This window comes from Megalops cyprinoides, chromosome 5, assembly GCF_013368585.1.
Source record: "Megalops cyprinoides isolate fMegCyp1 chromosome 5, fMegCyp1.pri, whole genome shotgun sequence".
In the NCBI taxonomy this organism is placed as follows: domain Eukaryota; kingdom Metazoa; phylum Chordata; class Actinopteri; order Elopiformes; family Megalopidae; genus Megalops; species Megalops cyprinoides.
In genome coordinates this window covers 2,032,801-2,056,915 of record NC_050587.1, presented here as the reverse complement: position 1 = coordinate 2,056,915, position 24,115 = coordinate 2,032,801, and the positions used below count along the sequence as shown (strand labels likewise).

Here is a 24,115-nt window from a genome sequence, read left to right as displayed (position 1 = left end):
AGCCCCGGGGGCTTAAAAATACCCCCATTTTCAATCCCACACATGCAAAAGTCCCCTTAAGCACTAGTTACATAAGTTTCTCTCCCTGATGAAATGACAGAATCACTGTATTCTCTTGTATTGGAGATGTGCTTGAAACAGTTACAGTTATAAGCTATAGTAACAGGCTTTGTTTCAGTCATATTTAGCGTGACTCATGTAGTGCCTTCAACTAATTTAAACCCCTCTGAACCTGGCCAGCTATGCAAAGATCAGTTGCATACAAAAAAGCAGAAGTGATATTGACTGGTCAAGCCTGGTGTGGCCTACTATACTGACCGCAGTCGTGTTGAGTGAGAAGATTCTGACAGAATGACCAACGTAGGGGTTCATTGTCTTTTTCTCAAGAAGAACATACAAGAAAGCTACACAGAAGCACAGACTGAGAGAGACAAAGTCCCGCAGTGAGACGTTGCTGACCAGCATGAGAGATCAGCAGCTCCCCTTATTGTGCCTGGTATCCCTATTCAAAAGATGCCTTCTCCTTCACACATATCTGAACTCAATCTGCTACATTTTACATATATAATCAACCACGAGAGAGAAATATATAAAGCTCTGGTTCTTACTCAGGGTCTTCGATCATTTGTTTTTTTCTCCCTGGTTCATTGAGTTCCAGCCCCTTTGCTCTGGGCCTGATAGCATAAAAAGGAGCAATATTATCTAACTTGTTAGAGTGAGGCCCTAGTGAAATGATGATTGCTGGAAGCACGCGAGTGTCAGCCTTTATGTGAGCTCTTAAGCAGGATGCGTGGAAACGTGCAGTGTTATAAATAGCCTGCTTGTCGAGAAGGCGAGTGTTTGAAGCGCAGCAACAGAAGTGGAGCTCTGCTTCCTCTTCCTCTCGGCACCATCGTGGTTGCCACTTCTCAGAAACCAGCCTGGCACAAACGGGGGTGAGGAGGGAGGACGCGGCGTTCCTCTCCAGTCACTGTCTGCCGTCTTGTGTTTCTTTCCATGTGGCCTGGGGCTGTGGCGCTGTCCCAGGCTTGCGAGCCGAGCGCAGCTGAGCGCCGACCCTCCGAGGAGGCCCACACAGCAGGAGAAGTATGTCCCCCCACTCCCCTGCGATGCCCCGCCCTGCTTTCGCCCCCGGGGGTCATCCGTGTGCACCCCAACATCGCTCAGACCCCCAGCCCCCATTCCTGCCCCACTTGCGCACCTGCCATTCTCCTCCAATCAGGGAGCTCAAGTTGTAACATGCTGCCCACCTCAGCTACTCAGGGGGTGCAAGTGCGCCCAGCCGGTGCTGAAAAGAGTGCATGTCTGACCTGTGACCCATGAGCACCCCCTGCCCTGCCTCCCATACCACGTGTCGCTGGCCCCTCCCCATTTTCCCGGAGTGCTGATGCAGATTGGGCAGGCCTTGCAGCCCATCTGCATGCTGCTCCAGGCTCCAGGCCCGAGACACCTTTGCTCCGGGGCATTCTCCACCCTCATACGGGGAGGAATGAAGGCTGGCTGTGTGTCCCTGCCTGCATGTGTGACTGGGGTGCACTGTACACCAAACCAAGTTGTGAGTTTAAGAATTTAAAGTTCTTCCCTCTTCATCTCTAGCCCCCCAGCCCTGCCGCCGAAAAAGCGCCAGTCGGCCCCCTCGCCTACGCGGGTGGCGGTAGTGGCTCCCATGAGTCGGGCCACGAGTGGATCCAGTCTTCCCATCGGCATTAATAAACAGGTAGGAGCTGTGTCAGGAAGGTGATGTTTTCCAGCAGTGTCTGGATATGTTTTCGATGTACCTGCCCACATGTGCCAATACTGACATGTCAATCCGCTGTGTCCATGGTGATGTGGCCCCCAGGAGTGTGACCCGGACTACCTGCAGAGGCGCTTCTCTGGAGGCAGCCACTCGTATGGAGGGGAGTCCCCACGCCTTTCCCCCTGCAACAGCATCGGCAAACTGAGCAAGTCGGACGAGCAGCTCTCCTCTCTGGAGCAGGACAGTGGACAGTGCTCCCGCAACACCAGCTGCGAGACTCTGGGTAGGAGGCCCGCCGTGCACATACACGGATATGCGCATACACACATGCATAGACATACACACTCTCACACACAGCACTTCACGCATGGTGAGTGCGCACCTGCTTTAAAACAAGCATACGCACTCACCATGTCACATCGCTAGCTGTGAAACCCGAGGCACATGTACACAAAAACACACACCTGCCTGCTCCCCACACACCACCTCTCTTCTCATCTCTCACACAATAGCAGCGGCTGCTTGTTTGTTTGTTTCTCCGGGGTCTGTGCCGGCCTTGCTGCAGCCCTGCAGTCTGCTCTGTGACCCATGAAATGACAGGCAGCTCCACAGTGCTGCATGTGGAACCCCAGCCATCTCAACAAGCCGCGATAATTGACCTGAGCGGTCTCCGCGTTAGCGCTTAACCTCGTACCACCAGTCATTGTGAAGGAGTGGCCTGTCACTCTCACCTCCTCCCTGTCACGTTCCTCCAAACAGAACATAGCCTAGAGCTGAGCAAACTTACCACAAGTGATCCAGGCATTATTTGGTCTGGCACATTTGCCAGAGCCATTTCAACAGATTTTGTGAAAGGATGTATAATCTTTAATAACACAGTGGTCTGATGAGTACAGAGGTATAACATTCCTCACCTGATGTGGTTACTTTTTAAACATTTATGCTTCCATTTGTTTTTCCATTTGCTCCCAAGTTCTATTTAATCGAATTTGGAGTTTATTTGAACAGCATGGATGCACTTTCGACCAAGACTTCATACATAGATCTTTTGGGGTGCTAAATGAACAGTACTTACTCCACTCCAGATCGCTTTTTTAAGATGAAGGGTCTCTGTGCCGGCCTCATTCCAGAAAAGGTCCCCCCAGTCACATGGAATATGGTGGGAGAGACCGGCACACCCGGTCAAGAGCGGTGAAAGAACCACCACATTGATCTTTAAGAAATACAGAGGATCAGTCAGCCCGGTCAGTCCTTGTTAATACATTAAATTACATTACATTATTGTCATTTAGCACATGCTCTTATTCGGAGCGACTTACATAGGTTACAGTTTCACATGTTATCCATTTATACAGCGGGATATTGACTGAGGCAATTCTGGATTAAGTACCTAAGGGTACAACAGCTGTGCCCCAGCAAGGAATCGAGCCAGCAACCATTCAGTTACGAGCCCTGCTCCTTACTACTAGACTACACTGCTGCCTTAATTCACTGTCATAAGGTAAAGGACACATGTCAGAATCATGATACTGGGGCATGACCACATGTGCATGCAGTCGGTGGAGGGCTTTGATCTGTGGAAGACCTGTGGCTGTGCCTCTGTGCAGCGATTCTCCTCCCCTGCGCTCCTGCGCCATGCAGTTAAGCGCCTGCGCCACGCAAGCCCCCCGTATAGCTCAGACTGCAGGCCTCCATGACACACGCAGGAAAGGGGCTTGATGACTTCCTCCGGTCCCGGGTCAGAGAGGCAGTTTCAGCTGGGGGCCCCTGAGTCGGGGGAATTGGGGTTGTCACAGAAACCAAACCCTTGTGGAGACCATCCAGCAGGCCTGAATGGAAGATGGAATGGCGTGTCTTCCCTCTCAGCAGCTGAATAAGCTGCTGTGTGCGACGGGAAATCTCCATTTATTACACAACAAAACATAAAAAACGAGTGAGTTTTGAGTTGGCTCTTTTTTCCTTGCTGCTCCCCTCTTATGATTTCATTACTTGAGTTACTTGGTGTCACACAAAAAATTGACAATTAACACGTTTTACAGTGCTGTAAGAATAGCCCCCATTGACTACATTACATTGTGGTGTTGTCATTTAGAAGACATTCTTATCCAAAGCATGTTGCGTTGTTTTACAGTGTTTCATGTCTTCCATTTATACTGCTGAATATCTGTTGAGGCCGTTGTGGATGTAGTACCTTGCCCAAGTGTACAGCAGCAGTGCCCCAGCAGGGAATCAAACCAGCAACCTTTCAGTTACACGCCCTGCTCCTTACCACTATGCTACACTGCTGCCCTAAGAATGCAGTTGTGTCTCCTGCTGGCCCATGCTGGTGCACTGGATGTTGTGCTGTTTAGCAGAAAGGCTTGGGGGTGTTCTCATGGTCCTGCTTGCCTGGCCACTAAACCACAGAGGTGGGGTTCGATGTCACTTCCTCATCAGAGCATTTACAGCAGAAGTGTGGAAGAGTAGCTTGAAGTGATGGAATCAGCACATTCCTTCACATCTTCTCCCTCTGCAGCCTGCTTCAAAAGGAGCACAATCCTTCCCTCAAACACTGGTGTGAGGCCAGATTACACATGATCTAGACACAGAGAGAGATTATTATTAATATTCATTACATTCATTTAACAGATCCTCTTATCCAGAGTGACTTCCAGCACAAAAGAACAGAAGTATATCCATTCAAGTTGAAAAAGCAACAGTATCAGACCAGGCTAACAGTACTCCCACACAAGACCTGGAGGGGATGCAAAACATCTCTCTTAGCCATGTTAAGCTTTATTCGGTGGTCCACCATCCACTGTGAACTATCCTTCAGTAGGGGTGTAACGGTCGTGAAACCGATACTGAAACCGCGATACAAACGTCCACGGTCTCGTGTCGCGGTTCAGGAAGACAGAACCGCGACCCCAACCCGCTGCAGCTCTCATTACGTTACTAATGTAACAAAACTCATTTTTCATTTCACAATTAACACTATAACACATGTAAATCACAGAACTATTATTCTGTTTAATAGGGGTGTAACAGTACACATATTTGTACCGTACCGTTCAGTACAGGACGTTCGGTTCAGTGCGCGTTGTGATCCCAGTCTAGCTTTAACCACGCACGTTACGTGCATAACTTTTTTTATGCTCTGATGGTCAGTCGACCGAAACGCTAGCGTAAAAAGTGATACTTGACAAGATACAGTGTGTCCTCTATTCTACATTTCTATGTGCGGAACTAAAAAAAAAAAAAAACTCTTTCCTTTCCGATGTCATAACGGAGCCGTAAGGCTGTGCTCACACGCAGCATCTTTTTTTTTGAAGCTGTCAGCGTCTGTTTTACATAATAATCCTATGGAGTAGGCTGTGTTTTCAAAAGCGTCCTGAGCGTTTTTTTAAACACCGTCGCTGGAGTTTTTCTTCTGCAGCTCAGGGCGTTTTTTTTTTTCAGTTGGAAAAAAGTTCTCAGAAAAAAACGCCCTACGCTAAGCGCTTTTTTTGACAGCTGACCAATCACAAGTGGAGTAGTGACACCTGTCGTTTCCCATAACAACCACCAAAAATGGAGAAGGTAGTAGAGAAGTTAATTGTGCTAGTTTCTGAGCACAGTGAACTGTACAACATGACAGTTAAACTATCATAACATTCATCATAAAGAGGCCGCTTGGCGTCAAATTGGATGGATCCTAGGAGTTTCTGGAAAGTGTTTGTGTTTAATGCTTGAAGTTGTCGCTAGCAAAACCAGCCTGTCAGCTCACGTTAGCTCTGCAACAATGTATAGACGAATTCGGCGACCGATTTGTGGGAGCCGCCATCACTCCGGTGGCAAGTCTGTCTGCTGCTGCCTGACACTGACAGCAGCATGGCTAATTGGATTGACGACGTTAGCCAGTGAGCCCCAGTTACTGATGAAAGGGGCCTTATTTGGATGGCGATCTTAACGTTATTCAAATTTTAAATATTAGTTAGTTAGACATCGGTTATGACAATAGCCAGAAATGGAGAAAAAACGGACTTGACCATCCGCCACATTTCAAGTGTAATATACTGTACTAACATCACTGTACTAGCTAGCTAGCATAATCATTCACGAGTTGCATTGCTGTTTGTGATGCCGACCGAATGTTTACTTTGTGGTCATTAGGTTGCCCTAGTTAGAGCAACTAACATTATATTTCACAATATCGTTAGTTAATTGATTGAGTTAATTTATTCTGTGCGACCACCGCAGCCCCTAGAGAGTGTCTTAGCCCACTAACTTTAGCTATCTAAGCAGTGTTAACTTAGCTGACGTTACCCGTTTCACCCTGTCAGGACAGGCAGCTGCATTAGATTAGATTAGATTCAACTTTATTCTCGTCGTGCAGCGTACAGGTACAGAGCCAATGAGCTAGTTATTGCTACAGAGCATTGTGAGATGAATAGAGATTGACGTTACTGTCAGCCCAAACCTATTGTGCTGTTGTAATTGGGAATAAAGTCCTTTTTGTTAACATTCTTTATTATTCTAATATTCTTTATCCACTTCTGGCGAACATATTGGTCCTCTGCACGCCCAGGTAAGGAGTATGGTCTTAGACAGTGGCACTCTTCAAGAAGCAACGGCTTGTGTACTTCGCATACAGTTTTTTTTTCCAAACTTGAAGATTTCCACTACTGTTGGAGCAGCTCAGGTTCTCCCCGATTTCCTTGAAATCGTCAAAAGTTGGAAGTAAAAGGTAAAAAAAATTAGGAAATTGTACCCTTCTGAGGACAGCTTGCATTCACATGCGCACATATTGTAAGGAAACTCCACCGCAGTAATGGCGACTTGTGTACTTCCGGTACTTCGCTGGATTCGTCTGTTGAGTACTGAGGTGGTATGTCACACTGGTGTGGGAAGTGAAATTCCCCATTCATTTTAGTCATAGACAGTTTTTACAACACATTTTTAAAGTACTTCTAGTGATTTATGGCTTACCATCGATTTCCGGATTACACATTGTGATTGCAATTTATATTTGTTTATTTTAATTGTTTTGAGCTAAATTTTACGTAATTTTTTGTTTTATATGCTGGTACAACCACGGGCTAAAAACTACACATCCCATGAAACCACGGAGCCTTCTCGTTCCCGCTCTCCGGCCTTGCTAGCTAGAGTGTGGCTAATCATCGCTATCAGCTATCGCTATAGCAGCTAACTTGCAAACTCGTCTTTAGCACTCATTGCTATCAGCAATAGCAAGCTCATTGTTAGCAGCAATGGTGTCGCTTAGCCATATTCTCCTCTTCTTTAAGGATGAGACCCGACATTTTCAGCAAAAACCATTATAAATCAGGGCATGTGGAGGAATTCAGTTGTTTTGAGAGCCATATTACCGGTTTGGTCAGTGTGAGCAAGAGGGCTAAGACCTACAGGGTGTAGGCCAGTGTAACGCCAGGTAGCATAGCTAACCAGCTAGCTAACTGGCAAAGTCAGGTCACCACATCATCACCCATCGAGCTTGCTAAGTGGACTGATTGTTAGCCCACGATTTTGAATGATGAAAAACGCCCGAAGCCATAGGTCAGAAACACCTTGATGTTTAAGCAAAAAGATAATTCCGCTTACACGTGCAGATTTTGGCATTCGACTTGAGTGAAAATGCACATTCAGTTAGCTACATTTGATAGACGTCTTTCTGATGGTGTGCTTACAGAGATAATCTTCACGGTTTCCATAATGTAAAACTAAAACTATGCCGTGGGGCATTTTGGAAACCTGAAAAAATTTGCAGTCGCTCACAAATGTACGGTGGCTGCAGTCCAGGACAAAGCACTGAACCATTTTATAACGATTACGGTTGTTTGTTAGCTAGCTAACTACCAACTGTCGTCGTCTTTGCTACTGTGTCTTCGGCTAGCAAACCTAGCAGAACCAGTGATGACCTTGGTACTCCATAGCCAGCTAGACCATCGCTAACAATGTACATGCTACTATTGTTATGGTAACAAAAGATGCTCTCAACTGCTTTTTGGAACGAACGCTGACAGCGTTTTGTTACTTGAAAGAATTGTCTGGCCAGCGTTTTTCATCAAAAAAGATGCTACGTGTGAACACAGCAACTGAATTAGCACATGTTTACATTTACATTTATTCATTTAGCAGACGCTTTTATCCAAAGTGACTTACATAGGTTACAGTTCTTTACAATGTTATCCATTTATACAGCCGGATATTTACTGAGGCAACTGTGGGTTAAGTACCTTGCCCAAGGGTACAGCAGCAGTGTCCCAGCGGGGATTGAACCGGCAACCTTTCGGTTACGAGTCATGCTCCTTAACCACTATGCTACACTGCCGCCCTATGTTCAGTAGCGTAATGTCCTACCGTAGCATAATCAATAGTTCATATTGTCGTTCAACTGAAATCGGGTATGTTGCTGGCAGTACGTCGAACATGATTTCTCATTTGAGACGGCATTATCCAAAATGTGAATATCACTGGTACAAGAAAAAAACAGAGTGGAGTGCAAACACTGCTCCCTGTGGCATTTAACTAAGCAACCTCTCCCTGCTAATTTATATCAGGCAAAAGCAATAACAAACACCATAGGTGTTTGCCTTTTTGTGCATTCCATATGCGTTCATGAAATTATGGCCAGTGTGCCACTGTTTACAAGTTTGTACAAGTTTATGTGTTTACGAGTTAAATTCATAGTAAATGAAAATAAATTTCATGTTTTGCATGTCTTTTTTTCACCGTGCCGAAAACGTACCGAACCGTGACTTCAAAACCGATGTACGTACCGAACTGTGACTTTGCCTACCGTTACACCCCTATTCTTCAGACAAGCTGAGATACGTGCAGAGACTTGTGTGTCAGATGATGGAAAAGACGGAAAAAGTGAGTTATCATCAGCATAGAAGTGGTATGAAAAACTATGGGAGCAGATGACAGAGCCAAGAAATTGCATGTAGAGAGAGACGAGGAGGGGGCCGAGTACAGAACCAGAGCCAGAGAAGAGCGGTTTCAGCAGTCCCCAACATAGCCAGGGTAAACAGACGTAGACTGTTGTCCATGGTATCAAAGGCTACAGAAAGGTCCAAATGAATTAAGTCTGAGGAGTAGGAGGATGTACTCATTGATTGAAGAGCTTCAGTGATGAAGAGGAGCGACTTTTCTGTGGAATTACCATCCCTGAAGCCAGACCAAAAGGGGTCATGAAGCTTTTTCTGGGAAAGGAGAATAATTGGTTAGCCACTGCTCATTCAAGTATTTTGGAGAGAAAGGGAAGGAGGGAGATAAGTTGATAGTTGTAGACAGCAGATGGGTCCAGAGTCGTTTTTTTCAGCAGGCACACAACCTGTAAGGTGTGCAGATTCGTCAGACTGGAGACAAATGGTAGAAGGCTGGGAATGATGGTCTGCAGGAGAGGTGAGGGAATGGGATCCAGGGCACAGGTGGTAGGTTGGTGTGATGTGAGTTGAGAGACATCAACTCCTGAAAGTGGAGAAGTAGAGAATGCAAAGAAAAGTGCTTGAAAGTTCAGCAGATCGGCAGAACAGCTGTATTTTCTCCACTTCGGTTCTGCAGCACAAAGCTTGGCCCTGTTCTTGCAGAGTGGATCCGTTAGACATAGACAAGGCGGAGTGGGTCGCACAGGCCTGGAAGTAAGAGGACTGAGAGGAGAGAAAGGTGGATGCAACTGAGTTTGGCAAAAGAATTAAGGGGCGGGAGAGAAGCAAGAACTGCGGAAGAGAAAGCTGAAGTTGAGAGGTTGCGTATGTTACAGTGAGAAGTGACAGAGGTAGGCACAGAAGTGGGTCATGGAGGAGGTAGAGAAAAGGGAAAAAAGTAGTGGTTGGACAGACTGAGGAGGCTAACTTTCATGTCTGAGGTGGAGCAGTCCCTCAGGAAGACCAGAAGCTTGAGGGGTTTCTAGGTGAATGTTGAAGTCCCCCAGTAGGATCAGGGGGGTTCCATCCTCTGAGAAGGAGCTGAGGAGAGCTCTTCCTCATGGAGGTCTCCCAGGGGGCCATATGATCTGTAAACAACAACAACACACACTCTAGAGGGGTTAGTGATACTAACAGCATGAAATTGAAAAGAGGAGACAGAGAAATGAGAGAGAGGGAGAACAGAGAATTTCCCGGACTGAGATAACAGCCCAGTCCTACCACCCCGGCCAGGTTGGGGAGTGTGGGAGAAGGAATATGCAGTGGAGAGGGCTGCCGGGGTTGTGGTGTTCTCAGGATTGAGCCACGTCTCTGTGAGGGTGAGTAACTGGAGGGAGAGGAGGGAGGGAGGGATGAAGTCAGCCTTTCGGCTTGCAGACTGACAGTTCCACAGGACTTCAGCAACAGGCAGGTTATTTGTGGGGGTTAACAAGGGATATATCAGGTTGGAGATGGAGTGAGACCGAGGAGAACAGTGACGGAGAGTGCATTTTCTGCAGGAGATGTTCGCAGGAATTGGACTCCCATTTGCTTGTTTGACTCCCATGAGCTGGTTGTGCCTGTGTTACCAGCCAAATAACATGGCTACCATTCTCTTTGCAGACAACACAGAGAGCTACGACCCCGACTATGACTTCCTGCACCAGGACCTGTCCAGCATCGAGCACGTGCCTCCGGTGCAGGTCGGCGGATGCCTGAGCCCCCTGCCCGAGTCGTACAGCGAGTCATCCTCCCCATCCCCGTGCCCCGGCCAGCACCCCACGCACCCGCGCTTCAGCGCGCCCTGTCCCCAGCAGCCCGCGGAGTACTGGGGCCCCCAGGGGCCCATGGGGCCTCCGCAGCCCTCCCGAGTGAGCGCGCCCCCCGCACTACCGCAGAAGAAGCGACGCAGCGCTGCCTCGCAGGCCCCCTTCTTTCCTGTGCCCTACGAGCGCCACCCCTCCCACTATGACAACATCTCAGAGGAGGACCTGCAGCCTGTGCCCCCCTTCCCACTCTTTACACCTGTCTCACCCATGCCGCAGAGCAATGGGGGTGCCTTCGTGGCCGACTTCATCGCCAGTGACAGCGCAGACATCCCCGAGAGCCCCCCGCCACTGCCTGAGAAGAAGAGCCGGCATAGTGAGTGACTGGAAACTGGTGGGGGGGTGTGGGGGGGTGGAGAGGTGGGGAATTGTTTTGAGCAGAAGGGGTGAAAAGGAGGGGAGTTGTTTTGGACCAGGGGGGAAGGGGGGGGGGGGGTTAGATAGGAGGGGGGTTGTTTTGGGCATTGAAAAGGGGTGTTGGCTAGGAGCAGAATGGTAATTGGCACTGATTAAAAACAAAGGGTAGTAGTGTAGGGACGGGAAGCAGTTTGGCGGTTCGGGGTGGGCAGAGGGGGAACAGACAGTGGGTGATGTCTGGGACTGAGAGAGGGGCCTTATCCTGATCCACAGCTGGGTCGTCTGCCATAACTCTCATGGTGGGAGCCACTGGTGGGGGGAAACGCTATCAGTACAGTTATGTCATGTGGAATTGTGCCTTTGTGGGTGAAGTATGGGAAATCTCACAAATGAATAGAACAGAAGTCTCTCCCAGCCACACAGGAAATGAACCTCGGAGCATGCAGAATAGCAGAGCCGGGGGGAGGGAGGGGGCCATGATGTAACGTGCTGTCAAACTTACTGCCTCTAACAAAATGCAGTGCGGAGGGAAGAGTGCAGATGTGGCTTGCCTGGAGCCACCCGGCACATGTCTTCTGCAGGACCGACTGCAGGAGACCTCACCTACTAGTCCTGAAGTGTTCAAAATGCATTCAAGCGCAGATAGTTATCTGCTGTCTTTTGCTCTCCTCCGTTTTCACTTTTCTCCCAACAGTCCTCTGAATTCAATGTCATTGGCAAGATTGAAGGTTATACAGATTAATGTCAGTTGGCCTAAAGCTGGCTTTACTGTCTGAGAGGGTAAAAACGCTCTTATGACACACTGTGAAAGGATCGGGCATACCCTCCTATCACACAGGCTACCAGGGAGACAGCAAATAGACTTTTTTAATCTAATAATTGCCTGCTTGGTGTCATTCATTCAGTCATAATTTTAAAAAAAATAATGTGAGGAAAGCTATCTGTGAAAAGCTGCAAACCATACATAAGATTTCTCAGTGTCTGCAAAGTGGATTTGTGCTAATAAGGGTCTGGAAGTGTCTTCATCAGTAGGGTCTTCAGCAGCTGAGGCCAAGCTGTCTTTCTGCTGTTCTTGAGAAACAGTGTCAACATATCATTGTGTTTCTGAGAGTCTGGACTGTGTGGCCATTTGTATTGTGGAGTGCCTGTGCTGACATAATTATTTTCTCAGAGTCTCAGAAAGACTGTGGTCTTATGCTATGTTGCTTATGCAGAGACAGTGCAGACTGTCCAGTCTTTCCTGAAGACATTGTGCTGACTTCACTGTGTGTTGTGTCTCAATATTGTGTTGTTTATTTCATTTTAGAGACTGAGTCAGCTGTGAATAATTGTTGTTGACCCTTATACTGTGTCATGTTGTTCTTCAAAGAGTGTGTGTTTACTGTTGTGTGTGGTTTTTTGAAGTGCATTTCCATATTTTCAGTATTTTGAGAATCTGTGTAGACTATGATGTGCTCTCAAGAGCTGTTCTGACTGTGGTGACTTCTGTGACTTGCGTTGACTGTGCTGTGCTGTGTGTCTCAGAGCCTGCACTGACTGTTGTGTCTGACAGCCTATACTGACTGTCATGTTGTCTGCAGTCCTGCAGTACATGCAGTTTGTTGAGGACTACTCAGAGCCGCAGCCATCAGTCTTCTACCAGACGCCGCAGAGTGAGAGCATCTACGAGCAGCGCAACAAGCGCTTCCAGGAGGTCTATGGCTTCAATGACTCCTTCAGCAGCACTGACTCCGTGCACGAACCTCTACCACCCCCCGCCCTGCCACCCAAACAGAGACAGCTGGTGAGTGACCCAGAGTCCCTCCCCGCCCTGCCAAGGCATGCATGGAACCGCAGGTAGCTGTGCTGAGCCAGATGGCATGACACACAGGCTCCCGCTGACATTCAGAGTCCTCAACCTGCCAGTTCTTAAAGGTCCCAGTTGCTATATGGAAAAACTCTTTGCATCACACTCAGTAACAAACAGGTACAGCCAGAATGAAACGTCTCAGGTATTTACAGATATGGGAACATTTATCAGAGCTCCATCGGGCTATTATCAGACTCAGGCAGCTCATTTACATGCAATCAGTAGATTACAGAAAGAGAGAGAGCAGGGGAGGGGGGAACAGGCTACGCGTGTCTCATCTTATAACCAAATGCTGCTTTAGCCCATCAGAAAGAGAAGGCCAGCCCTCTCTGCCCTCCACCACAGTTGTTTGTGTGTGTTAATCTATTGAGCAGGGTGTGGGTGTCCATGTAAATGCTCTATCATTTTTAACTGTACGCATGTTTACATTCGCATACCCAACACACAGGAGCCTTTATGGAAATGACTCTTCATGTTTACAGTGTTTGTCTTGCAGCACATGATGTGGCAGTGTGGCTAAGCCTTAGGTAAAACTTCGCTCCTTATTTTGATGCCTTCTTTTGTTACAATGTCATTTTCTTCACATTTTGTAACTTTAGAGGCTTATGTGTAGGCCTGGTGAGTTGCCCGGTCTGAAAATTTTATGGGGTTGTTTTGGTAAACACAAATATTGTAAAATGTATATTGTAACATTACTGATCCCAACCGTAGTGGTGTGTGAGTAATCTTACGCACACACACTTATTATATGCATTCAATGGGCAAGTGTGTTCTGGGTAGTTCTATAGTACAATATTGTTAATTTACCCCTGCCTGAAAATGAATTGATGTTAACAGCAAAGAATTTATTTGTTACTTTATGCCTTCTTAACAAACACGAGTTTCCTTGTCAGCCTCTGATATCAGCAGTGCTCTCTTTAGAACCAGGCCTTACTTGCGGGGGTTGAGAGGGTTTCAACATTTATTTATTTCCCACTGTAATCTTTGTCAGTATGTTTTTTTTTTTTCAGTTCTTCATTTGATGAGGCTTAATCCAGTGGTGTTTTTGAAGAACACGGCTTGTGTATCGCATCTCAGAACCCGAAGCCATAAGCCCATAAAAGGACTTACAGGCTTTAAGGTCTTACATGCTTTAGAGAAGTAAATTAATCTGCTCAAAATATGAAAAAAAAAAAAAAACCATATTTGCTGTTTGCAGCTGTCACGTCCTTACGAAGTTTAATAGCTGCAATCTCTAGGGGCAGGAGGTCAAGAAACAAAAAATAAAATAAAGACCTTCCCTGTTTGTTTTCTCTTCATTTAACCATGAGTTCAAAGACATTCACAGAAAAACTCATATTAACTTAGCAAAAGGTTGTTCACTTTGTGAGTATCTTATAATTCACCTACTAAATAAAGGACAAGGCACTTTGTTTCTAAAATGCAGTAAGAACAGGTGGCGTTTTAAACCATTTGTTTGGAGTGCAAGTCTCCTGGTTGGTTGCAGATATTCAGGAAGATTCGGGAGGTCCATAGTGGGCTGATGTGAGATGCGTGAGTGGTCTGTTCGCCTCAGAGAGCCATCCTGATTGGCATCTGTGTGAAAGTTCCACATAAGGACTCTACTCAGTCCACATCAGACAGTATACCAGTGAAAAAAATGTGGTCATACCCTACGTTGTATGCAATGTAGTGATACCACACCATCACACATGCAACCGGAAACTGGTGATGATGCTTCCATGTGGCCACCCTGTCACATGACTGTTGAGATCACGTGACCCTCAACGGCCATTTGGAGGACTGCCCATTCGAGGCCTTTAGGCACAGTGAGCTAAATTACAGTCTGGCTAATGCCACAGTATGAAGGTGATTTTCAGTAAATCTAGTTAATCTTAGAGTGACTTGTTCTTGGTGTGCAAACAGGGTGTGCAGAGATCACCTGTTAGTGACATGATTTTCTTTGAGCATTCTTTCGCTGTGTTTATTTAAATATGTTTAATATGCTGCATTGAGGTGCGCACCTAATGTTGTCGTTGTGCATGTCGCTGCATGGTTTAGTGTGACACAGAGTGCATCCAGCTTGCCTTCCCCACTGATTTGCACCTCACTAGTGCAGCGCTGAATGGCCAAGTAGGACTTCTGAGGGTTTTGGCAATAACACAGTCAGATAGCGCAACATTGCAGTTGCACCAACTTCTTTGCTTCTGGTACAGCAGTGAGGAAATCACTTCCAAACAGTTCTAGTGGTTGACATCGTTCTGTGCTTTGTAGCAGATTTCACATAAATGAATAACAAACTTAGAAATTCTTTCATTTTCCAGTCAATCAGAAATCACTCAAAATTTGGAAAGAGTAAAGCACAGCTAACCTTGCTATTTAGATTCAATTCAGTATATATTTAGTGTATGTCTGCTGCACAAAAGCATATGCTTTAAAGTAAAATTCCAAACACAACACACTGCTAGAACACCTATAATAACATATGAAAATTGAAAAAATGTGGGGCAAAATCACTGCGTTTTCTGAAATTGCATTTGTTCCCAACCTGCAGTAGGGTTGGGTATTGTTTGAATTTTATTGATTCCAATTCAGATTCCTATTCTGCTTATCGATTCCGAGTCTTTTCGATTCCAACATGGTAAAAAAAAAGAGGTCAAATGTTTAAATAACAAAAATATCTTTATTTAATACTTTATTTTATTTAATACATACAGTAAAAATGTATGATCCACAGACATGTGCATTAAAAAAATCAGTCTAGAGCAGTTAATTAAACTAACTGCTAGTTGTTTTAGAGAGACTATTTTAGTGTTCTGGTGACAAACACATGCATCTTTATTTGTCCTATATATTTTACTAGTCAAGTACATCACACACTATCCCCACTATCAACAAATAAACGTCTCGTCCAGAGGTCATTTTAACCGTCAAAACAAGCAAATGTATACTTAGGGTTGGGTATCGTTTGAATTTTATCAATTCCGATTCAGCTTATTCTTTTCGCAACACTGTCCAGTCTTCCAGATCGCTGCCGTGCTGCCTTAAATGTTTAGTCAGATTTGATGTGCAACCTGACTTGCAGCTAAGTAGCTTCCCACATGCATTGCACTTTGCCTTGTTGTCGTTTTCTTTTCTAAAGTGAAGCCACACTTTTGACCGTTTACTGCGGTCCATCTTTCACACTGTTGTGACATTAGCCATGTATGCTAGTTCGTATTTAACCCTTTCGCACATAACTTATTTTTATGCTGTGTAGCGCACATGCTATGTTACATGGTTTGTTATGTTTTCATCAGCGTTATTAAGCTTCTCATAGTTTTCAGTTAGCATTTGCTATATTTTTGTTATTATTTGTTAAATCGCTTTTTCCTTAAAGCTAAAATTAGAATTTTTCCGATGTAGTGTTCTAATCACACCGGTTTTAGTATACACACTAAACAGCTAATCACACCGGTATGATCGTATACGCGAAAGGGTTAAACAAATGGACACGCTGTTGTGTTGATGCGTGATGTAGTCACGTAGACAAGTCCTGGCAGATAGCTAAGTACATCCTTCCAGATATGTAGCCTTTGTTTGCATTAATAAAGGGTTGTCGCATTTAGGAACCGATAAGACTGAAACTGAAATTCAATTTTTTTTTTACGGGCACCCGGTACTTGGCATTTTGGATTCGGTTATAATTTGGAACTGAGTTTCAGTTCCCAACCCTAACCTACAGTGACTTGCCATCGTAAATAAAGAGAGCTTGTTTTGCATGGCTGGGACAGATTCCCTTATTATTAGCGTCATGCTGAGGGTTTGAGGAAAGCACTTTCTTGTCTTACAGAATTTCAACCTGATGAGAGTTAACACAGTACACTGTTTCGTGAATGGAACTCTGAATCTGCTAAATCATTAACATCTCCTAGCTGCTCCTCTGTTTTTTCTTCTTTTGGGTCCTACTACTTACTTGCTTAGACCTCCTTGTGACTCTGGCTTGGGCCTACTGCATAGTTAAACAAAATCTTTGTTGCTCTCCTCTTTCTCTTTCTCCCCTCCTCCTCTTTCCTCCTCTTTTCTCTTCTCTTCTTGCAGGCCTCGCACTCTGCTTCCCCTTCTTCCTCCTCCTCCTCCTCCCTCTCCTGCCACCTCCAGCACTCTGCGGTGGCAGCGGAGGAGGCCAGCGCTGCACTCAGCCTCAGCCTGTCCATCTCTAATTCCTTCCTCAGCGGCCACGCCTCCCTGGCCACGCCCATGGTGAGTCCTGGTCCCCCTGGCCCAGTGGGTCACGCACCTCGGTCTGTTGGTCACTGTCTGCTTCCTTCCCTGTGGTCCTGTGTGGTTACGGTCGTGGGTCATGTCTGTTTCTGAATGTTTAACCCTCAGTTCTCCTCTGTTTCCTAGTTCCCTTATCCCAGTTTTCCTAAATAAATAAGTAGCCCTCAAGGTGGTTGACCAGGGTCAGTCATTGCATGTTTGTTCTTTTCCAGTTTCTGAATGTAGGTCCATACAGTTGTAGAAGTACGTCATAACACTGAGGGATAAGCCCTATTAGCCTTAAGCCAATGCCATGCAAGAAAGGGAACTAAACATTGTGTCACTGAAGCAGGATAGATAAAGGACTAGAGATTGTACTCACAAATGGGAGTATTTTTGTGGTGTTGTCTTGTGCAGTTGTTGATGTGGTGTGCAGCCAGAGATCTGTGTTTGTGCTTGTCCCCTAAAAGTCCTGAGTTTGTCAGCTTTCATGATACTGTGCTGAACTCGCTAAACTGTCAGTGCCTTCCCCCTTAGCTGGCTCTCTTTCTTTCAAAGTAAGACCCCTTGTAAATAATGTTTTTATTTGAGGGAGCATTTTTCCAATGGCACAGAAGAATTGAAGTATACAGGTTGGACATTTCAGAGAGCTTGCTGTAGACATGCACTCAACACTCTTTGTGGAAAAACAGTTCTGAACTTGTGTTATCACGCCTTGAGTTTCAGGGATTTCTCAAAAGTCTGCCCTCTTCGTGTCAGCATCTTTCAAGAATGTCATCCCTCTTCACCCCCCTTCCCTTCCCTCTCTCTCCATTGACATGGCAACCGAAGTGTTAAGCCTGCCTATGTCTGACCTCACCCTCCTCAGTCAATGGTGGCTCGCTCATTCTACAGCTCAGTCCGTTCACAGCCAATCAGGGTTTCGGACATCCTGTTTTGGTTTCTCGAGTCTCCTCCCCTTATTTTCCACTCCTGGCTTTCTGGGGAGCGGCTCTCTATGGGTGTGTGGCCCTCTCCCGTTGCGATGTCGAATAAGGGTTGTTTTTCATACCTTCTGCAAGACGTAATAAGGAAAAGCTTACACTCCATGTGGGTCAGCCAAAGATGTCCCCCTTACTCTCTTTGCATCTGGTATAAGGTGATGCCACTGCTGCATGCCTCTGTGCACCCTGTGAAAACTCCGCCACCATGAAATATGAAAACACACGCAACAGCTCTGTTGTTCCTGAGCATAGGGACCAGCAGTTCTCGAATGCAGCTTTACTGGGGATACATTTCCACTGCCTGTGGGTTGTGGGCTGTCAGACTTCATATGCTTCAACCATGTAACTTATGGCCTAGATTTTTGATTGTTTAGAGAGGGGCTCGGAGGGCCGCACAGTGTGGCCATCATGGCGGAAAAGAAGCCAGGTCCTCCAAGTGTTTACACACGGTCTAATGAGAATCTTACCCACATGGCCTTGATCAGTAAGGAGGCAGAGAATCACTGCTGCTCACTGTCTGGGGTCTGCAGAACCCGATAATATCAAACAATGCACATTTTTGAACACGTCATTTGGTTAATGCTATACATTTAGGGGCTGTAGAAGAACATTCCACTGGAGAGAAAAGGGTGAGAGTGTCCAAGCTGAAGGTTTATCCGCTCTATCCAGAGCACTTGGACGCAGTTCTACCAGAGAGACCCAGTCAAAACCTTTCTCTCTCTCTGAAGAACCCTGGGAGAGTAAGCTCAGGCCAAGTGGCTTCAAGATGGTTTGGCCCGAGAAGCTAACTACGTGCCTGTCATGTCCAAAGGGACAGTGGCAGCCAGGCGTTTTTTTGTTTTGTCAACACAAATGCTACTAAAGGAAAGCACTACAGAGAAATGAGCTGCAGACAAACCCTTTGTCCGCAACAATAGCCAAGCCCAGCAACGCAGCACACAGCAGAAGGCATTACCACAGACACACCAACGCTCTGAATGGAACTCATGCCCCAGCTTATTTGTCTGAGCACCAGTTGCAGATATTTGGAAACTCGGGACACAGCGTTCCGCTCTGAAACTCTAAAGCGGAGTGTGTAACTCTACTGCAGAGTTGTCCAGACCCATCTGCTGTCCTCTGGAATGGAAGTATAGGTGTTCCCGTTTCTGGTTCCTGCAGCTGATCAGTCCCTGCACGATTGTACCACTGTAGGTGACTAGCCTCACATCTAGCATGACGTAGCATCCCATAAAGCAGAAAGCTTGGTCTCGGATCACTAATACATTTGTGGTTTGTGATGGCACAGATTACCCTCTAGTTTGTTTAAACGCAGACACCCTGAATTGTGGCTAAGAAAGCATGTGGGGAGCAGTCCCTATGAGGAGTCCAGAGAGCCTGGGGTAGGGAGGACAGAGATAACTGACCTGCCACTCTGAATGGAAAGCCTTAATCCGCACTCTTCCATGGATTCTATGGAATGCAGGCCATATGGATTTAATGCAAAACAGATTTTCTCACTTCTCTCTTTCTTTTTTTTTCTCCCAGCACATTTCATGCTTGACTCTTACCCCCGGAATATGAGTGGAATTTTTCTTTAAATCCTCAGGGCGTGATATTTCGAGGGAGCTGTGAAAGGGTTTTGTCAGTTGGGGGCAGTGGGGACTTCGCAGGAACCTATTCCTCATTTAAGGCAGAAATGTTGTTTGCAATTTTTTTTTTTTTTTTTTTACCCATGTCTGGTGCATTTCCGTTTCTTGCACACAACAGTGTGCTTATGCAATCTGAGCGAGTCTTGTGGTATCCTCCTGTGATCTGTGCTTCCTTATCCTCAGCTCCACACAAGACGGTGGGAGTGGCAGGGCTTGTCCCAACAAGTCACCTGTGCCTTACGCTCTGCTGCCAGAAATGATCATATCTAGTAACCGCGATGACCTCATCGCCATAAAACAGGCCTGCCCTCCTGTCCTATCACACACCCTGTGCCTCTGGCCACCAGTCCCTCCAGCACATGCCTGTGGGGCAACGAGAGCCAGCATTGTCTTAAAAAAGGGCAGAGGAAATCATCGTTAACACACACAGCCCTATTGATCCACATGGGTTACCTCCTTTGTTTTATCTCTCTCTACTTACTTACGAGAAGTGTGTTCCCATGTGCATGTGCAGGTATGTGCATGTGTGTAGGTGCAATTGAGATTTAAAATATTGTAATAAATAGACACAAAAAATGCTTATGTATATAATTAGTGTATATGAGATTTCCTGGTTGATAAACATTATCTGTCCTTCAGAATAGATGTCTCAGTTGTTGCATGTTGAGAAGGGACCTTTGGGGGCTGCCAGTGAAACAGTGAGCAGAGCTGAGAGGATCTGTTTGGCTTTTATGGCCATACTTGGCTAGGGAGCCCGAGGCAGGAGTCTCTGGCTTTTACAGGGGCCAGGGGTGAGGGGTGCTATTTTGGTAAGGGATTCCTCTCAGCATGTGAGGAAGCGGTGAGCTGTAACTTTGCAGACCCCCCCCCCACCCGCCGCCAGCACTGTGGCCTGCTCAGGACTGTCCCTGGGGAGGGTGGCGAAGAGCAGGAGAACATTGCCGACGAAGTGGCCCTGTGCCCACTGCCCAGTCACCCCCCTCAGAGGGTGCTCTATGTCACCTGACTTCTCAAGGCCCAATATGGCAGTGTGTGCAGGACATGTTGTAATGCTGCTTTTTGTGATTGATTGTTGAAGGGGTTGTTACTGAAAGGGGGTCAGGAAAGAGTCATCTGTTAGAACATCTCTCTGTTTTGCCAGTGATGATGCTGTTGATTTCATGTACGGAACCGTTAGTGGTGGTGGTGGAGGATGGATGACTTAAAAACATTCATTCCCGGGTTGTTGTAGCTATGAAAAGGAGTCTGTCCCACAGAGAGCGGTGGATCTTGACCTTGCAAATGTGCCTTCAGTCTAATGCTGCCTTTCCTTTGCAGACCTTTTCACTTCCTGTTTCTCTTTCTGTTTCTCTCTCGTTACCTCTCACCTCTCTCCCCCCTGCCCTTGCTCTTCCAGTACAAGACTATTTTCAGGTCCTACTCACAGGACTTTTCGTCTCACAGCCAGGGTCCCATTCCGCATTTTCTCTCATCTGTCTCTTCCCACTTTCCTACTGTCCACCAATCGCAGAGCTCGGACCTAGTGGTGCCAGCCAGTGCCAGCCAGTTAGCAGATCCCGGGGGCGTGACCAACGGTTCCCTGGAAAGCTCTGGTGGCTCTTTTGCTGTCTGCCTTCCTTCTGAATCTTCTCTCACTGACTCTCTTCAACCCTCTGTGGTGAGCTCCAGTTGTGTGCAGTGACAGATAGGGGACACTCTTTGAAAATGGTGGGGTGGGGTGTCAATATATTACTATTATGAGGTCATTTAGTATATTCACTGGTCCAAGGCAGCTTTAATATTGCATAAATAATGAGGACAGATGGGGGCTCTGCTAAAGTAAAAGGCAGGCTTGGGTCATAGATAAAAGGTGCTGTTTGGCTGAAAGTTCTCTTTGGGCAGTGTCTGTGCCCTTTTGAGCTGCTAAACCAGGACCAGATGGCGCATAACTTTAAAGAATGATATTAAGAATGGATTAACAGCAAGCATAGAAACCACTAAAGCCATATGTTTTAAGCATTTTTCAAGGAAAAGGGCACTATCTTAAAACTAATTTTAGACAGTGTCAGTGCTTTTTTCACATGAATGGAGGTTAGAAGTCAGTTGTCCTCTGTGATCTGTTCACAGAAGCAGGACACAGATGATAAAAAATACTAAATGGCATAAAATGAATATTGAATATTGGAAATTGAATATATGTCACTTATGTGAATATAAACATTAAATGCAAAAAAATCTGCCTCGTAGAAATGGTAATTAACCTGCCTCAAGACAAAGGGGTTACTCTGTTGACCTCGAAAACAGTTTATTGTTTAAGAGGCTTTCATTGTTTTAAAAGCATGCTTAAATAATGATGGGAAAACCTGGGCTTCGCAAAGCGCTAATGATTTGACCTAATTTTTTTTTGAATGCTAGACTTGAAGCAGCAAGAGTTTTTTGTATACATTAATGAACCATTTATATCCAATCGTTTAACCTGGGTGTGCCTATCAGCTCTCTTGAGTCCTTAAAAATGTACAGTGCTTCGAATTTTTATGCGCAACTGCTCAGTATTCCTCAAGAGCTGCACTTTTTTTGCAAGTATTTTAGCACTCTTTAAAGAGCCACTTAAGCCTTATTTGCACTAGTGGAGAACTGTACAGGTGAAACCCCTGCCTTTTTGTCCACTCTGATGGAATTTTCTGATTCTCAGTTAAGGCTGTGTGAAGACAAAGCCTTCTGCTGATGTCAAAAAAAACTTTGGAAAAAATAAGAGTAAGATTTTTTTATAATCTGAAAGTCATTTTCTACTAGTGTAGCAAGACTGGGAAGTGATTTCATGTTGGTTCAGAAGTCTGTGGACACCAAGGACTCTGCAGGTCGAGGACGGGCCAATGGGCAACCAGAGTGGAGTGAAGGCTATATGACTTCCTGGTTGTCCGTCCATTTCAGGTCTTAGTTATGTAATTTAAGACGGTGTTTGAACAGGAACACAAATCTCTGGCAGCCATGGGTAGGGGGGAAGGGGAGGGTAGGGAAATGTGATTTAAATGTTAGCTGGCTAAAATCTGGAGGACTGTGGCCCTGATGGATTTCTCACTGTTCACCACAGGTCAAGGCTTTGACATCTTGCAGGATTTAATCTGAGCCGCTCGCACACTGTATAACATGTACAGTATGTAGGCCATCACCACCTGGTGACCATTACTGAGCTGTAGGCCATTAAAGATGCAGAGCTTCTTCCTTCAAGGCGTCAGCCAGAGTCAGCCATCTGCCAGGCAGGCTTTCCGCTGCTCGCCAGCTCTTGGAGGAGCCTGTAGTGGTCTGCAGCTCTGGAGTGCACGCAAGTGTGACTCTGCCATGCTCCTGCTTCCCCCGCGCGTCCGTCATGCCCTCTGCTCTTCCCCCTTCTCTTTCCATAGAGCGAGAGTGCTAACGAGGAGGGCGGGGAGGGGGAGTATGTCAATCTGTATTCATCCAGCCAGGCCAACGGGGAGATGCTGCTCTCCCACGGAGTAAGTAAGCGGGGCGTGTGCCACAGTGGACCGGCGGCTGCCGGGAGCATGCCGTGCCGTGCCGTGCCGGCGCACACCAATCGGGGGCTGTGGCTGGGCGAGGCTTCTGTGTGCTTCTGCGCTACTTGGCATGCTACCCTGTGCTTGTGCCGTGGATGTTTGGGTTATCTGTGGGTTTCCTTCCCCTCTAACGTCACATGCTGGATACACCACCAGGAGCAGCATGGTGAGGAGACCAAGGGTCCTCAGTGGAGAGGAAAATGATATTATGATCTACTGTTGATTATGATCATACTGTTGCTACAACTAACAGAGTGCCTGTCTTTTTAAGACTGCGCTGACATTGACTTAACTGTGGGCTCACTGCCTGTGAGGAACAGGATACTCAGTACTCAGCTGTGAGGAACAGGTAGAAACAGTATCCTGGTGCAGGGGGTTGTGAGATATGGGATACTCAGAACTCAGTAGGGTTTATAGGGGAACAGGATACACAGAGAAGAACAGAATACTCTATTAGGAGCAGGATACCACGAGCTCAGCAGAGGAAAGGAATAGCCTGCAAGGAACAGGATACTCATAACTCAGCAGAGGAACAGGATACTCTGAGGAGCAGGATGTTCAGAACTCAGCAAACGAATGGGGTACTCTGTGGAGCAGCATACTCAGACCTCAGTAGCATTCATAAAGGAACATAATACTTGGAGAGGAGCAAAATACTGCATTAGGAACAGGATATTTAGAACTCAGCAGAGGAAAGGAATAGTCTTTGAGGAACATGATACTCAGCTCAGCAGAGGTACAGGATACTCTGAGGAACAGGATACTCAGAATTCACTTGGGTTCATAGAGGAACAGGGTAGTCAGAAATCAGCAGAGGAACAGAGTACTGTGTGAGTAACAGGATAAGCACAATGTGACAGGATTCAGAGGAACAGAATACTGAGCAGAGTGCAGTAAGGAACAGGAAGGCACCTGACACTGATTCCTGAATACTGTTAAAAAGAAGTAGTAAAGAGCATGATGCCTGGTTCTCTACAGCACTGGCATCAGTATCACTTTAAATTAGGTTGCATGGGTGCCTTGCAAAGACTGCACAGTTGTAACATTGTGGTGAGGCTTTTTCATATCCCATTTGAATTTTTTTTATCAATTTATT

At 46.2% G+C, this 24,115-nt stretch overlaps 1 protein-coding gene across 1 annotated transcript in view; it reads left to right on the top strand.

The window, feature by feature from the left end:
- The window catches only part of rapgef1b (Rap guanine nucleotide exchange factor (GEF) 1b), a 76,852-nt gene that overhangs the window by 43,944 nt on the left and 8,793 nt on the right, over positions 1–24,115 (top strand). Inside the window, 8 exon segments of the mRNA XM_036528193.1 lie at positions 1,027–1,086; positions 1,597–1,717; positions 1,841–2,021; positions 10,246–10,764; positions 12,386–12,588; positions 16,714–16,875; positions 20,997–21,143; positions 22,867–22,959. Coding sequence (XP_036384086.1) covers positions 1,027–1,086; positions 1,597–1,717; positions 1,841–2,021; positions 10,246–10,764; positions 12,386–12,588; positions 16,714–16,875; positions 20,997–21,143; positions 22,867–22,959 — 1,486 coding nt within the window.